This window comes from Drosophila nasuta, chromosome X (assembly GCF_023558535.2).
Source record: "Drosophila nasuta strain 15112-1781.00 chromosome X, ASM2355853v1, whole genome shotgun sequence".
Taxonomy (NCBI): domain Eukaryota; kingdom Metazoa; phylum Arthropoda; class Insecta; order Diptera; family Drosophilidae; genus Drosophila; species Drosophila nasuta.
Genome location: NC_083459.1, coordinates 10,135,114 through 10,148,860, shown reverse-complemented (window position 1 = coordinate 10,148,860; position 13,747 = coordinate 10,135,114). Strand labels below are relative to the sequence as shown.

Genomic DNA, 13,747 nt, shown 5'->3' with positions numbered 1-13,747 from the left:
CAATTTTAAAATATAGCAAATTAATATACCACAAAATACTACAAATATACCAAAGGTTATATTCGGTATATTGTGTTCAAAATATACCTGATTGGCGTTTCCCTCATCTAACATTTTTTCTTCAATGACTTCGACATTTTTTATCTGATCGCAACCGAATTTTCAAGAATCACAAAAACAATAGTTATGCTATGTGACGGGTAAAAAAAACCAACTATTACTAAATAACTATTAATCATTGTATACCATCAAACATACTTTATTTAAGGCCAAATATTATATCTTTAAGCAAGTTCCTCTAACTTAATATTTGCAAACACTTTTGTTAATACTGAAAACAGAAAAATATCACCTTAAATATAATTTGGCGTAGACAATCTGTAATTTTAAATACTATAAAAAATTGAAGCACAAAGTGTTACTTTTTATAAATTTATTTATTACACATTATAATTGGTGCTACCTTAAATAATATAAATAAATATATTTGTCAATATATTTGTTATTTTAATAATACAAACATTAAGGTTAAAACTAATATAATAAAAATAAACATTAAAAATTGCCTTTAATGGAAAAACTGTTTACTTTCCATTTAATTTAGCATAGAAAATGAGGCGAAAACCTTTCGAATCTTACGATTTTAAATATCATGAATTATAATTTAATTGAATTTAATTTTATTTATTCAAAATTAACACATATAACATTAGGTTTAGAATATATAATTCTGACGAAGTAAATTTAATTGAAATTCAATTTTATTTCTTTAAAATAAACACGTTTGAAATCGTGTTTAAAATATATACAATAAATTTAATTATTAATATATAAATAGTGTGAAATTAATTAGAAGTTGACTTTACTCTTTGTAATTAGTTCAACAGTTTTTCTCTCTTCTGTCTGTCTTTCTTCATTTTCAAATAGATCGCAAATACTTTAAAATATTCAATTAGCTGACCTATTTAACTATTAAATAGTAAACGAAATACGAAAGCAATTCGATTGAAGTGAAATGCTGTTAAAAGTTAAAAGACGCAATTGACAATAAATGTGCAAAATGAAAATAATGAAATTAGGCAAATGAATGAATGAATGAATGAATGAACTGTGAGAGGCAACGAATGCTGTACGCCCTGAAGGTTGCCAAACTTAATTGAAATTTACAAATAAATGAAATAACGAGATAGCATCTGAAAATGTAATTAAATTTTTGAGAAATGGCCAAAAAGTTGAGAAGCGAAATCAATCTTCTCGCTGCAGTTTAAAGTTGCAATTTTCCTCTGCTTGTGTGCGTGTATGTATATATGTGTGTGTGTGTGTGTGTGTGGCGTGTTGAAGAAACAGTGGCAAAGTGTTTGGTAAATCCATTAAAATTTTTAAATGCAACGTTGGCACTTTTTTCTACTAATTTCGCAACGTGCTGTTCACACGCCACCAAATGCAAGTGTGTGCGAAAGTGTGTGTATGTGTTTGTGTGTGTGTGTGTGTGAGTGGATGTGTGTGTGTGCTGGTCGGTCAGGTATGACGACGACGACGCCGCTGGAGTCCGGCGATGCAGCAATTTGCTAGTGAGTCAAATGGATTTGACCTTAGCCACAAAGACGACAAGCGGAGGGAGGGAGGGAGAGAGGAGCAAGAGAGAGACAAAGCACATGAACTGGCCAGGAACCAGCAGCCAAGCTGCACTAATGCTTAAGCTGATTTTAGCAGACACACACTAGCAGAGCCAGAGAGAGAGAGGGGGAGAAAGAGACAGAGACAGAGCGAACAGACTTCATTTGCAGGCATAAGCAAGAAGAAAGGTTTGGAGTAATCGAGGAAGAGAGTGAGCAGCAGGTGACACTGGGCAAGTGTCACGTAATGCAGCGCGGCAAGCGCATTAACACATTTACACACACACACACACACACTGACTGAGATAGAGATAGAGAGCTAGAGAGAGTGAGGGAAAAACAATAACAACAAATATGTATGGGGGCAACAAACGCGACACTCTTAAAAATCTTTGCAACTTTCTTTTACGCCAAAAGCAGCAAATTTCATTTAACACCCAAAGCTCCAGACAACGAGAAAAAGTAGCAGCGTAAAACAGAAAGAGAGAGAGAGAGGGGGAGGGAATGAAAGAGAGAGAAGGGGACAGCTAGGTATGTACAGTGAGTGCGAAAAGTGCATGGCCGCGAAATTAAAAAGGTCATTTGGTTGCACTTTGGGCATACCTCTTTTTAGCTATGTGTGCAACTTGGTCAATGGGCAGAGCACAAAAGCGAAAGAGACAGCAACAGACAGAGACAGAGAAAGAGAGAGAGAGAGAGAAAGAAGCTGTTAGGAATGAGGTGCAAATAAAATAAGTCTGCAGCTGGCAACGCGGCATTTGGCGCCGCTCCAAATGAGCAGCAATCCAACGGCGCGTGCCGAGCGCGAACAACTTTCGATGCGACGGTGCGAAGGGGGGGAGTAAAGGGAGTGGTGAGAGTGGAATTGAAGAGCAGTTTGCAGCTTGGCAGAGAACTGTGTAACACTGGCCAAAGATGTGCCTGACATTGTTGCCGCACAACAAAAGCCAACTAAAGTCAGCTGCCTGAAAGTATGCAACGAAATTTGTAACACATCGAACAACTAATTCACAGACGCATTATATTATATAACTTTGAAGACGTTAAGGTACTTTTTATGTTGTGCAGAATCTTCACTTAATAAATAAACAAAAAAAAATACAAAAAAATTGGATTATAGTTTGGTCTGCACATGTTTTCTGTTGTATAGAGACAACGACTCGGGTAAATTCTATTAAAGAACTGACGATTATTTCTTCAAATCCTAGGTCGCAACAATGATTGCTTATTTCTGATTTTTCTTCTATCTTGCGAATTGATTTCTATTTTGATATTTAATGTGAGATGCATTTTATAATCTTATATGTGGGTGGATTTCATGATCTAACCCCCAAATTAAACTGTGTATTTGTAGGCTTCTTGGCTTAAACATCTATAATATGTTGTTTCTATATTGCTTGTGCTGCTTCTTAATTGCTTAATGAATCGTAATCTTTTTTTATTTCTTAATACAAAATTGGTACAAACAAATAATATTAAAAAAGTATTAACAGAACTGTCTCATAGACTTATTAAATGAATTCCCATTTAGTTTCATATTTGTCAACACCTTAAACTAATATGAGGTTTGGCCCAAACATAAACATTTCTTTTACCTGTGTTGTTATATTACTATTTTGTTCTTGCTGTACTGGTTCGATAGTTAAATAAAGAAGCTAATTATTAAAAAAGTTTCATATTTGTAAATATTCATTATATACCTATCACTAAAAAATGTAAGTTAAGTAAGAAGCAATCTGTATGACTAATTTATATTGCAATTTATTAAATTTATTGTATTATATTTGCATTAAATTTAATAAAATGATTGCGGAATTGAGAATACGCCACACAGCTAGCTAATGACGTAATTAATTTCTGTACTGGTGTTTTTTCCTTAGTGCATAGGAAAAGCTAAAAAAGAAGTAGGAGAAAAAAGGGCCTAAAGTAGCTTATCGGCCTGCTGGCTGGAAGAAGTCGGGACTGCGCAACTCTTGGGGACCGATAAGAGAATCGCAATGTTATTAAACTAATTGAAAGACGATAGGCAGCCCCAGCTGTGGCTTTTCTTCCCCATTGCCTGGCTGGGTCCTTGGCTGGCGCCTGGCTAAATGCTGGCTTATCCTTATCGCTGCTACGACAGCGAACAGTCCGAGCACCAACAACAACAACAACAACAGGGATAAGTGGAGAAGGAAAAGCAAATGGTAGACATGCAAATTGCGAAGCTTGTGGCACATTTGCATTCAGCGGCAATGCGTTGACTTTTGCCGGACAAAGGCAAATGAAAAGCAAACAATTTTCCAGATGGTAAACAAAAAATTAGCGAAAAAACCAGCGACAATTGTTAAGCTGATGGGCTCAGCAATATCTTCCCTCTGCTGCTTTTTAACGACCAAAAGGGTTTCGCAAAAGGGATCGAAGCAAATTACGTTAAACAAATTCGACAAATAAAAAACAAAAAACAATTTAAACTCAAGATCCGCGCGCATTAGTTGAATTTAATAAATAGATCATAGCTAAAGTTAACATTCCTAACATCCGTGTTCTGGGCTGCACTTTCGCTGCAATTTCGTCCGTGTTTGGTTGCTACTTGAGTTTGTTTTCCTTTTTTTTCTAAGGGTAAAACACACTTAGTTAGTTCGCACCAAATTGGATTGCTACTCGAGGTAAAGTCAACGGCTTCCGCTTTCAAACACTTTATAGTTCATTTTCTTATTTTTATTTCCTTTTTCTATATATCTTGCTCTCTTTTTTGCGCCTTACTTCTAGCCCAAGTGTTGCTTTTGCCGCTCGTTGACTTTCTTTACACACACACACATACATATCATAATTTATTTGCGTATGTGTGAGCTAAGCAAAAGTGTTAAGTTGGCAACACGAAAAATTGTGCGCGCCGCAAGATTTTGGTTTTCCACATTTCGCTTCCCTTTCGCTTCCACCCAGCTGCCCCCACCTCGCTTCCACTCCACATACACACACACACACACACACAAACAAAAAATGAAGCAAAATGCCACAAACAGGACAGAAGGCGGGGGTCGTCGAAGGATGTGTGTAGTGTAGTGCGTGGCCAAGACGCACAGTGAGGCGACATCATTTTAAAATGTAAACAGCCCAGACAAATATGTGAAGTTGAGCTAAACCGAAATGTCAAATCGAAGCAAACACGAACTGGAAGTAGACGTAGATGGAAAACAGGCTAGAAAGAATATCCACCAATGGAACTGGAAGCGGAGCTGTGGAAAAAGGACTGCATGTAATAAAAAATGGAAACGAGACTGAAAGGAACTGGAGTGGGAGTTTTTCAAATGGAATTCGTGTAATCGAACATGGAAGCAAGTCTGTAAAACTAACTTGCAGTAAGGGACCAAAGACAAAACTCACCAATATAGTTCCAAATGAAAGACGAAATGAACGAATTGGATAACCGATTGGAAATGAAAAGGAATTTGATATGACTTTGGTTTAAATAGCAAAATTCGAAATGCAAATAGATCAAAGAAGGTAATTGAAAATAAAAGTGACTCTGAATAAACAACTGAAAAGAGATCATAAATACAATCAGTCGATCGAGCTGGAATGCTCACTGGAAAGGAAAGTGCAAAAGGAATACGATTTGTAATTAATTGAACTGAGTTTGGAAAGATAATTAAAAGTTGAGTGAGAAATTAAACAATATGCAACCTCTTCTATTCGTTTCCTCAAACGATGAAATTGAAATAGCAAATCTAGAAAAAATGGAAGTACATAAAAATATGTAATCGGAAAAGCCATTGGAAGCAAGAGTGCAATTTAAATAATAAATGGAAACATTGAATGAACGAGACAACTAAAATGGAATAATAACTGAAAAAAGACTTCACTTTATATCTGCGAGTGGAAATGGAAGAAGATCTAAAGAAGTAATTGCTAATGGAAGTGAATGTGTGAATATGAGAATGTGTGAAGTGAGATATTAAATTTTCATAAAGGTTAGAAATGCAGCAACAAACAGAAATATTTCATGAGATAGGTAAGTGAAATAGCGACTGAAAAGTCTTCGATTAGAAAACGGATAATTTAAAAGGAAAGTCACTATGCGAAACTAACGAAAAGAAACTAAGGAAAGATAAGGTATCTACAAATTAAATTCGATGTATAATTGAACAAGAAGCTATAGTGAACGTATTTGCAAGCTAGAAACAGTAATGAACTAATGCTCGTAATGCTGAATGACTTTCAAAAATGGAAATCTGTTTGATGCGGATCTTAATGAACTAAGTTGAGTGTGTAATTCATTAGCATTCGCTTGACAAATGGAACTGAGGCCAGTGTGCGTAAGAGGGGGGGCGTTGGGGGTTGGGGCTTGGATTGCGGCATAAGTGGATTACCGTATTAAGTTTTTATTATTAGTCTAACTGGCGATGGCGTCGTTGACTTTGGGCAACTCTCGACAAGGACGAGGACGTCAACGCTCTTGACAGTTAACAAGTGTACTATGAGCGGCTGTCTGAGTGAGAGTGTGTGAGTGTGCGAGTGTGTGAGTATGTGTGTATGTGTGTGTGTGGAAACTTAAGCTTCTTACAGCTGCAAATTAAGTGAAAATAAGAAAATTAGCTTAAAATATTTGCTGCGGCCCCTTCAATTTCATTTGCCAGCTGAGCCTTTCGACCGAGCCCCGGAATCGGATTATGCTTGTTGTGCGCGAGTGTGTGTGTGTGTGTTGTGGTGTGGTTATAGTGAGTGCCAGTTAATAATTAGATATGACAGGCTGTGTAGTCAACGACATTGAGATCGCAATGCCAATCTGCAAATACTCAACTGGAGAGCCATTAAAATTTTTGGCTGGCGACGCTGAGCGCAAAATTCTCAAGACGTTCATTTGGTGGCAGGACGCCAGGCATAACTTTCATTTATGAGGCCGCCCCAGTTCGCATATTATGCGATGTACTCTCTCTTCCTTTCCTCTCTCTTTTTATCTCTCTCTCTCTCTTTCTCTCTCGTCTTGTCGCGCTGCATGTGCATAAAGTTTATGAGGCACTGGCGATTGCAAAACTTTTCAACAATGGCGACAAAAGTTTCGCTTCCTGCGCAGCTGCCCCCTTTTCCCCTCCCTCTGGAGATGCTGCTTGTCGCCATCATCATCGTGGGGAGGAGGAGGGCAACAACAGTGCGTTTAACTAATGACAAATTGCAATCAAAGTTGAGTGCGAGTAATGTCAAGTGCAGTCCAACTTCAGGAACATCGATTCGCCGTATAATTCCCAAGCACTTCTAGCCAGCTGTGACAAGTCTCTCTCTCTCCCTCTCCCGCTCTCCCTCTCACTATTCGGTAGCTGCTTTTGTGGCCAGCTACTGTCATATGTCTTAGCTCAATTTATATATAAAATATATGTGTGCTGTGTGTGGTCCTTCAAAGGACAACAGCAATGCAGAGCAAAGTTAAGTGGCATGCAGACATTGAGGCAGCAGCAGCAGCCACATTCTAGAGCTCGAGTTTTTGTCACTGACCATAAGCAAACACGCACACACACAATCAAACACATCAAGAGCAAGGGAGACGTAGGCTTAAAGTTGTCAACTAAGCTGCTAAGTTGTCGACCAAGTGGCCTTCATGCCTTCCCTTCCCTCGCCTCGCCTCGTCTCGTTTGCGACATTGTCATTTGTTTGCAGCTACTCTATTAGCCGCATTTTAATTCAGTTACTTAAGTTTAGTGTGAACACAACAATTTCATACTTGACGAGACCCACACACACACATACAGTGACTAACTGGACAGAGACAGAGACAACTCGAGGCACATGCGGCGTATGCGCAATGCCCCAAAAACTGCTGCTGCAATTTGAAAATTTGCTTCTCTTTGTATCTATGTCTGTCTGTCAGTCAGTTGCCGCATTGACCTCACATTGTCACAGCTAAAGGACCACGCCCAGTCGGCAACCGCCCCCATCTTACCTCCTACTGTTGCTACAGCTGCTGTGGTCAAAGGTAAAAAGTTTTGTCAAATTGAAAATGTTTACTGCTTCGTACTTTGCAGCAACTTGCTGCCCAGAGGATGAGTTCAAAAGCTGGCAGTCAGTCGTTCGAGCGGCAAAAACATCTTAAATTAGATACATTTTATCGCTACACATGAGCTGCTCACACAGCTGGAGAAGCTGTGCAAAGTTTTGGAGAGATATTTATTACAGGACACTTCATGTGCAGCAGCAGCAACAGCAACAGCATCCACCAGCAAAAGGGCATTTATAGCCAAGGCCCCTCACTCACTTTCTGTGTGTGTGTTTGTGTGTGTGTGTGTGTTTGTGTGTTTGTGTGTGTGGCATGTCAACAGGCATTTAATTTGATTTTAAATCTCACTCCATAGCAGACGGCTTTCTTACCAATTCTCGCCAATTTCTTGCCCTTTTTTTCAGCTACTTATACAACAAGTAAAGAAGCTACAGTCGAGTGTGCTCGACTTTAAGATACCCGATATTAAATTTGAATAAAATTGTGTTTTTATTCTTATTGTATACCAAATTAAAAGCGTATATTTAGTATATCGATATAGTGTGACATTCAAAATATACCATAAAATACAAAAATATACCGATATAGTATACTATGGTATATCGATATACTATTACATTGAAAATATACCATTGGGTATAAAATATGCCACACTATCTCCCAAATCAAATAGCACTCAATTGAATAATATACCAAAAAATACAAAAATATACCGAAGATTATATGTGATTTATTTAAATACTATTACATTCAAACTATACCATTCTATATATGTATATTGCTTTATCTCTTAAAGTCTCTGATATCTCATATTTGACGCTCTTTAAGAATATATATACTTTTCGGGATCAAAGATAACTCATTCTTCCTGTTACATATGTACATTACCTACAGGCACAAAATTATAATACCCTTCTTCCCTATGAGTAGCGGGTATGAAAAGCACTTCACATTATATCATCAGCCGTCATTTTGTTTCCTTTTGTTGATCAGTCAATCAATACTTGTTACATTTCCTCATCACAAGTCACATGTCTGTCCATCCATCCAACTGAAGGCGTCATTATGCGACCTCAAGCATGCATGCGTCAAGTCCACGTTTATTGTCACATCTTCGTTGTTCACAAACACCGCAAGGACTCTAAGGACAAATTTACAAAATATATGCAGGGTAGGTTCATACATTAGCTTATAAAGCCATTTACAGATATTTTATTTCATGGCATACTTATTTACCGTTTGCTTTCTATAAAAAAAGAGTAATATAAATTAAGCAATTTATGTAAGTTATTTGTTTTCTTGATATACACAATTTACATTTTTTTGAAAATTGGTGTAATAATTATTGAAATTTCTAGTTATGTTGAAGACATTTTAAATATTTACATAAATACTTTGATTTTGTATTTTTACACAATTAATTGTGCTAATTTTATAGATATTTCTCATTACCTTAGGAGCTTTTTCTTTATTCTACTTATCAAAGTTATACAAATATAGCTTCAATGATTTAATTTCTTAAATTGTTTCAACATTCTTAATACTTTATTACAGCCATAATTCCATTTCTTCTTTTTATTCAGCTTTTAGGTTATCTGTTGCTTTATTTAATGATAATACATTATTTATCCATTTAACATTTAGTATATTTTTTAACGTATTTCCATGATTATTTTAACGATTTAATTTCTAATATATACTGAGTTTACACTGATTAAATTGTCAGACCATATCTGGAACATGCACTTAAATAAAGTTTGCATCTATTAATTAGCATAATTCAAAGCTAACTTTACTTATTTAAATTCCAATGTTTCTCTACCTTTATTTGATTTCACTGATTTTTATTATTTTTCCGAAGTTATGTAGGATATCGACTCGTTGAGTTTGTTTGCATTGCAGCAGCAGCAAATCGTTGTTGTGAATCACGTTGCTGCTGCTTTTCAGCATCAGCATTAAAAGGCCCTGGCCTCGAGCTATTTAAATGGCATTTTCAGTGAGCAGCGTGAAGAGAGCGAGAGAAGGAATGTAGGGGAGAGGAGAGGAAAGGAAAGAGAAGAGAGAGACCACATATGTGCACACATGTATCACATCAACGTCAACTGGCAAAACCAAAATCAGCAACATAAGTTCCAAGCGCTGTCGTCAGCGTCCTCGTCAACGTTCTCCTTCTCGTCCTTATCGTCCTTATCGTCCTCATCGTCGTTGTCCTGTTCTGCATCATGGGCGTCAATCAAATGCAGAAGTTTAACTGCAATTGCCAATGCTATTGAAAATTGAACATAAGTGTATATAGCATACATATAGGTGGTGTGTGAAGTGTGCGTGTGTTGGACTAAGAAAGTAAGGTAAAGAAATTGGCGCTCGGCGCAGCATCCAAATGAATAGCAAGGACGCAAATGAATCTCTCATTCTGCATGGATATGCAAATTGAAGTGTGCAGCGCCAAGCCAAGCAAAAATGAAATCAAGCGACGTCTGCGTCTAACTGTTGCGAAATTTTGCGCGTTTCGATGCGGCTCTGCTGTCTTACCTGACAGACAGACAGACAGACGGACAGACAGACGGACAGACAGACGGACAGAGACTGACGGCACTTAAGCGGAACTTTTCAAGTGGCAAGCTGCATGTCGCTTGCTGCTTGCTGCTTGTTGCCTGAAACAAAACAACGCGCGCGCATTGTCAGCAGAAAACTTCATCGACACGTGTGTGCAACGAGTGCTGCTGCTGCTTCTGCTTCTGCTTCTGCTGCTGCTGAGCCAGAGGTGCACTATAAAAATGGGAAAATTATATGGCGTGCTTCTAGGCGCACAGCTGTGGGGCATGCAACGCCACAAACTCATCAGCAGCAGCAACGAAACAACAATCTCAAACACGTCGCCTGCACGTACTCTTAAGTCATATATTATCATAGTCGAGGAACGAACTGAAGCTGAAGGGATGGTGGACAGAGGGCGGGGGAATGCGGTCGGTTTGCTTGATTGAGGCAAGTGGCAAGTTGAAAAGATTATGCTGAAAGGTAAATGAAACTGCTGCTGCCACAGCACAAATAATAATCCGAGGCTGATGATGAAACTCACATGCCCTCGCATCGACTTTCATTTTAGCCATCACATTTTTTGTTCTTCTCTCCTATCTGACGGAAACTTGAGCTGCAGTCTCTCAAAATAATAATTCATTGGGGATATTTGTAAATGAGTTGTTGCTGAATGAAATGAAAGAAAAAATAGCAAAGGTTACTAAGGAGACATAAATAAATAATCAATTTAAAAAAGTTTTTAATTAGGACAAAAAAAATACAATATAAAAAAGTAAATAAATACTTTGATATTGATGTATAGCAAATAAAATAAAATAAAATAAATTATATGTATAAAAAGAAGTCGTAAGAATTGACAACTAAATACAATAACATTTAATATTTGGTTTAATATGTGACTTTGTTTTTTAAAAGCATTTCAAAAAATCTCTTTTTAGAATTCATGTTATAATAAATATAACAAAATTAATTTCAAGTCTTGTGTTACTATCAGAAAGGAAACAAAACTATTGCTCCAAAAAATTACAATCCAAATATCAGTAAATAGATATTTTAACTATTATTATTTTCATTATTATTTTTTTTAATTAATGTTAAATATCTCTTACAAAAGTTAATTGATGTTTTCTCCATTTATTTAATAAATGTGTAACAAAAATATTTGCCATAAATTTGCCAATAAAAAAAAACAACATTTTAATATTTTTGTATGCTGTAGATTTTATTTAATTACTTTCTGATTATTTCAATTATTTATTCAATTAATTAATAAGATTAAAATAACCATATAAATAATAGATTTTAAAATAAATGTAAACCATCTTATTAATTCAAGACTTTTCCAAAGAAATATGTTACTTTAAATTCCTGACTTAATTTCTATAAATAATTATCAAAGCTTTGATGTTGTCTTTCATAATACAAAATACTTTAGTATATGCATAATTTTGTTTTGCGAAATGAAACCCATTAAGTTTCTATTTATAATAGACGCTGTCCTCCACAGCTTAGCTGTTGAGCTCAGCTCAGCTTAGCTGAGTTTAGTTGAGTTGAGTTCAGTTCAGTTCAGTTCAGCTTTTTGTATGGACTCGATGAGTCGACGTTGTGAGTGCTTCGAGCAGGCGAGCAAGAGACTGTTTTGTGTTGTGTGAAAGTTGTAAGCCAGGCTAATGTATTCACACTTAATGTTGTGACAAGGCGCTGTGACCTCGCTTCTGCACCCACACAATAAAAACTGCACACACCTGAAGAGCACACACACACACACAGACACACACACAGATGCAGACGGCGCGGTTGGCGCGAAAGAGAAAGTTAAATTAAAAATGTCAAATTGCATACATTTAGGAGCTAATGAAATAAGTTAAGCGACAACAACAACAACAACGAGCAGCGCGTTAAGCACACTACACAACACTGCACACACACACACATGCACTCACACATTAGCTCTCTTTCTCCCTCTCTGTCTTTCGCTCTTTGGTTGGCTGGCTGCGAGTTTCGTTTGCATTGCAATTTGAATTAATTTGACTTTTTTATGAACTTTAAGTGTGCCAACGTCAGCAGCATTTGCCAGATGTTCTCATTGTTGTTGTTGTTGCTGTTGTTGTTGTTGTTGTTGTTACTAGTTGTTGTTAGTTGGCTGATGGTTGTGTTGGGTGGCTGTGTCATGCTGTGTGTTATTCATTTAGTTGGTATTCAGCTTGTGGCAAGTAATACGCCAACTGCCAACTATGCATGTGAATGAGCTTGTTGAGTAATGTTAATCAAAAGGCCCGAAGGCACTAGAGAGAGTGAGAGAGAAAGAGAAAGGGAGCAAGGGAAAGAGAAGACGCTGTCAGATCGACGGGAATTATGCTTAGCACAAAACTTATGCAAGAAGCAGCTTATTGAACTCGAGCCACGCTTCACAATAGACGATAAACGTGCCTATCACGTCATCTCATAATGTTCTCATGCTTTCTCTCTCTCTCCCACTCTCTCTCCCACAATCTATCTGTCTCTTTCGCTAAGCAGCAGCATCAACATTGATAACATTCAGCCATCCAACGCTCAACTATCTATCCAACTATGTCTATCTATCTAAGTATAACAATCTGTCTATCAATCTTTCCATCTATCTAGATGATGACGTTGTGTGGTCAACAAAATATCTGCTATGCTGCATGCATGCACCACACATACTACAATATAAGTAGGTATATAGCATCAAATCATATATATATATTCGTCTTGAGACATGGTTTTGGTTTTCTTGCAAGCTGTCATTGATGACATTCGCCTTCGATTGGCGTTGATTGTTGTTGACTTTGATTTTTGCAATCTGCTTTCGATTTATTTCTTATACTATACACACATATATATACCATATATATATTTTAGATATATATGCAGTTGTTTCTTCCAGGTCACTGACACTTCTTCGACCACTGGCGAAAGTGTCGCTCTGCCCACACATTTGCCACACGTTGCTCGCAAATTCTAATTTAGTTCATTGCCTGAGTCTGTCACTGTGTCCTCCTTCTGCTGTTGTTGTTGTTGTTGTTGTTGTTGTTGTTGTTGTTGTTGCTGTTGCTGTTGCATGAAATTTGAGTAAATATCACCAAATATATTGACACATGCGGGTTGCCTCTCTATATATCCTATATATGTATATACTTCTATGTCTGTCTGATGTGGCAGGCGACAGGCGTCACCGAGCGTTGCCGATTGCACATTTAGCATTTTGTCAGCACCCGCATTTCGTCAATGCCTCAACGTTCGCGTTCGAATGTTTCTCATTATTTTCATACCCTACAAAATTTTGGTGCACTCAGAGAGTCCATCGGATGTGCAGCAAACTTGAGTGAAATACAATTTCTGAATTAAAGTTAAGCTCGTTTGAAAATACAAATATCGATACTACTTTATTTTCTTTTAAATGAAATCGAACATTTTGAATTTTTTAAATAAACATACTACAAAAATAAATAAATTCAAATATTAAAACTACTTTATATAACTTTATTTTCTTAAATACTTTTACCTCTTTTTATGTACCAAGTTGAAATTAATTTACATAAAGAATGATGAATTATTTGATTGCCCGAAAATCACACTTTGATATACAATTTCTTAAATA

At 36.8% G+C, this 13,747-nt stretch overlaps 1 protein-coding gene across 2 annotated transcripts; it reads right to left on the bottom strand.

Annotated features, from left to right (window-relative positions):
* Positions 1-9,231: 9,231 nt before the first annotated feature.
* Positions 9,232-10,805, bottom strand: LOC132796768 (trigger factor-like). 2 transcript variants are annotated; one of them, XM_060808041.1, is made up of 2 exons: positions 10,667-10,805; positions 9,232-9,853 (listed from the first exon to the last, which is right to left on the bottom strand). In XM_060808041.1, the coding sequence occupies exons 1-2, from the start codon at positions 10,695-10,697 to the stop codon at positions 9,705-9,707; spliced, it is 180 nt and encodes a 59-aa protein (XP_060664024.1). In that variant the 5' UTR covers positions 10,698-10,805; the 3' UTR covers positions 9,232-9,704. The 2 variants fall into 2 exon arrangements, with proteins under 2 accessions (XP_060664024.1, XP_060664025.1); XM_060808042.1 differs by having other exon boundaries at positions 9,232-9,838.
* Between the last annotated feature and the right edge of the window lie 2,942 nt (positions 10,806-13,747).

Coding starts and splice junctions, on each gene's coding strand:
- LOC132796768 (XM_060808041.1), bottom strand. CDS start 10,697: ATGGCTAAAATGAAAGTCGATGCGAGGGCAT. Junction 9,854..10,666: donor GAAAGTCGATGCGAGGGCAT/GTGAGTTTCATC, acceptor AATTTTCAATAG/CATTGGCAATTGCAGTTAAA.